At 40.5% G+C, this 1,993-nt stretch overlaps 1 protein-coding gene across 2 annotated transcripts in view; it reads right to left on the bottom strand.

The window, feature by feature from the left end:
* Positions 1-1,666, bottom strand: part of LOC115222348 (dedicator of cytokinesis protein 9) — a 264,847-nt gene extending 263,181 nt beyond the window's left edge. For both annotated transcript variants that reach the window (XM_036511318.1, XM_029792537.2), the window contains exon 1: positions 1,470-1,666. In XM_036511318.1, coding sequence (XP_036367211.1) covers positions 1,470-1,568 — 99 coding nt within the window. In that variant the 5' untranslated portion in view covers positions 1,569-1,666. The remainder of the gene's footprint in view (positions 1-1,469) is intronic.
* Between the last annotated feature and the right edge of the window lie 327 nt (positions 1,667-1,993).

Genomic DNA, 1,993 nt, shown 5'->3' with positions numbered 1-1,993 from the left:
ACACACACGCACACACACACAGATGGTTGTAGTTGAGCGATTCCAAAGTGGCAGGTGTAAAAATATCTGAGACTAACAAGTCCCATCATCATCATCACTAGCAGCAACATCAATGTCACAGAGTTAAAGAGTTTCTTTTAAACCGAGGTGACAGCATGGACGGTTTATAAATACCGAAGTCACTTGACTTTTAAGTGTCGGTTTTGTCTTTAAATTAGAGTGGCGGATAATTTTAGCAGAAGCAATTCTACCACTGCTACAAATGGTTCTAGAGAGACAGTTCTGAATGACACAGATCTACAGGAAATCCAAAATGGTAAGGTGACGGAATAAATGCCTGACAATATTTGGTCGGCCGAGGTTACGGGTTCAACTCCCGCCAATACCGAGTTTGCCTTTTATGTCTTCGACTAAATCCAATTGGCAATTCCTCTGCTCTCCACAATTGTGGACTAATGCCAACCTAAGTAAGATTAGCATCATTACCAGGTATGTAGTCCTGTTGCTAAATATAGTTCTATGGAAACACAGTCCATTCTTAGAACACGAACAATTTTTTGAGGGGGAGGAAGTTATACGAGACATGACACTAGTGTCTGTCCTTCCCCATGTATGTAAGTATGTGTGTGTATATGTACATATATATATAATATATAAATATATATATATATATATATATATGTACATATACACACACATATACACAGGAGAGATAAACATACAGACAGCTAGGTAGCAGCCAGATATATATAGAAGCAGATAGATAGATAGACAGATAGACAGATAGATAGACATAGACAGATAGATAGATAGATAGATAGATAGATAGATAGACATAGATAGATAGACATAGATAGATAGACATAGATAGATAGAGATAGATAGATAGACAGACAGATAGATAGATAGACAGACACAGATAGATAGACAGACAGACATAGATAGATAGACAGACAGATAGAAAGACAGAGATAGAAAGACAGATAGATAGATAGATAGATAGATTAGAAAGACATGTAGGGAACGTGAGAGTGTGACGGAGTGGATATTCGAGGTAAAGCCAATTATATAAATTAAGAAAAGAATTTTGACAAGGAACCTATCCAACAACTTTAAGTATTTACCGAAAGATACAGAGGAAAACAATTGCCTAAAATAGGCAGAGGTTTGCGAATTGGGCGAAGTTTCGATTTAGCGAAGCAAAAGAGGAGGAAAAAGAGAAAGTAAGGAACCCGGCGAAAAGAGAGAAAGAGAGGAGAAAACATTTAATTCTTTTTAATGGATATATTGTAAAATAACAACTGACAGCTGTAAATATACGTAGAGTGGTCCCAGGCGGTCGTTATTTAGTGTCGTTGGGTAGTTGTATGTTAGTTTCGGTGGGGAATAAGGGCGGAATCGTGGTCGGGAGAGAAGGAGAAGCTCGGGGGATCGATTCCGGGGAGTGAAACAAACAGTTTTTTGCTTACCGAAATGACGCTCTCTCGGACGGCCTGAGACACGTTTGCCCGAACTTTCGCTGCACATCCGACTTTCTGTAAAGCTTGTCGAAATTTCCTTTCGGTCATTGTGAAACTAAATAAACAAGTACTCCATGTAAAATGTGTGGAAGTCGTTTAAGTCGCGGCAGAAAGAGATCCGTCTTACGCCATTTTGATAATAAGAACGAACAAGGACAGACAACTCTAACGTCGTCTCCCACCGGGCCACACCTCCTGCCTGCTTTTCCAATTAAGAAAGGCTGGTGCGCTAACAGCGATGGCTTAATTATTTTTGGAGGGGCGAGCTGGCAGAAATGTTAGCGCGCCGGGCGAAATGCGTAGCCGTACTTCGTCTGTCGTTACGTTCCGAGTTCAAATTCCGCCGAGGTCGACTTTGTCTTTCATCCTTTCGAGGTCGTTAAATTAAGCACCAGTTACGCACTGGGGTCGATATAATCGACATAATCCCTTTGTCTGTCCTTGTTTGTCCCCTCTATGTTTAACCCCTTGTG

The sequence above is a fragment of the Octopus sinensis genome, linkage group LG19, assembly GCF_006345805.1.
Source record: "Octopus sinensis linkage group LG19, ASM634580v1, whole genome shotgun sequence".
NCBI classification, from domain to species: domain Eukaryota; kingdom Metazoa; phylum Mollusca; class Cephalopoda; order Octopoda; family Octopodidae; genus Octopus; species Octopus sinensis.
Note: the sequence above shows the minus strand (reverse complement) of the source record. Positions and strands in the feature narration are given on the sequence as shown.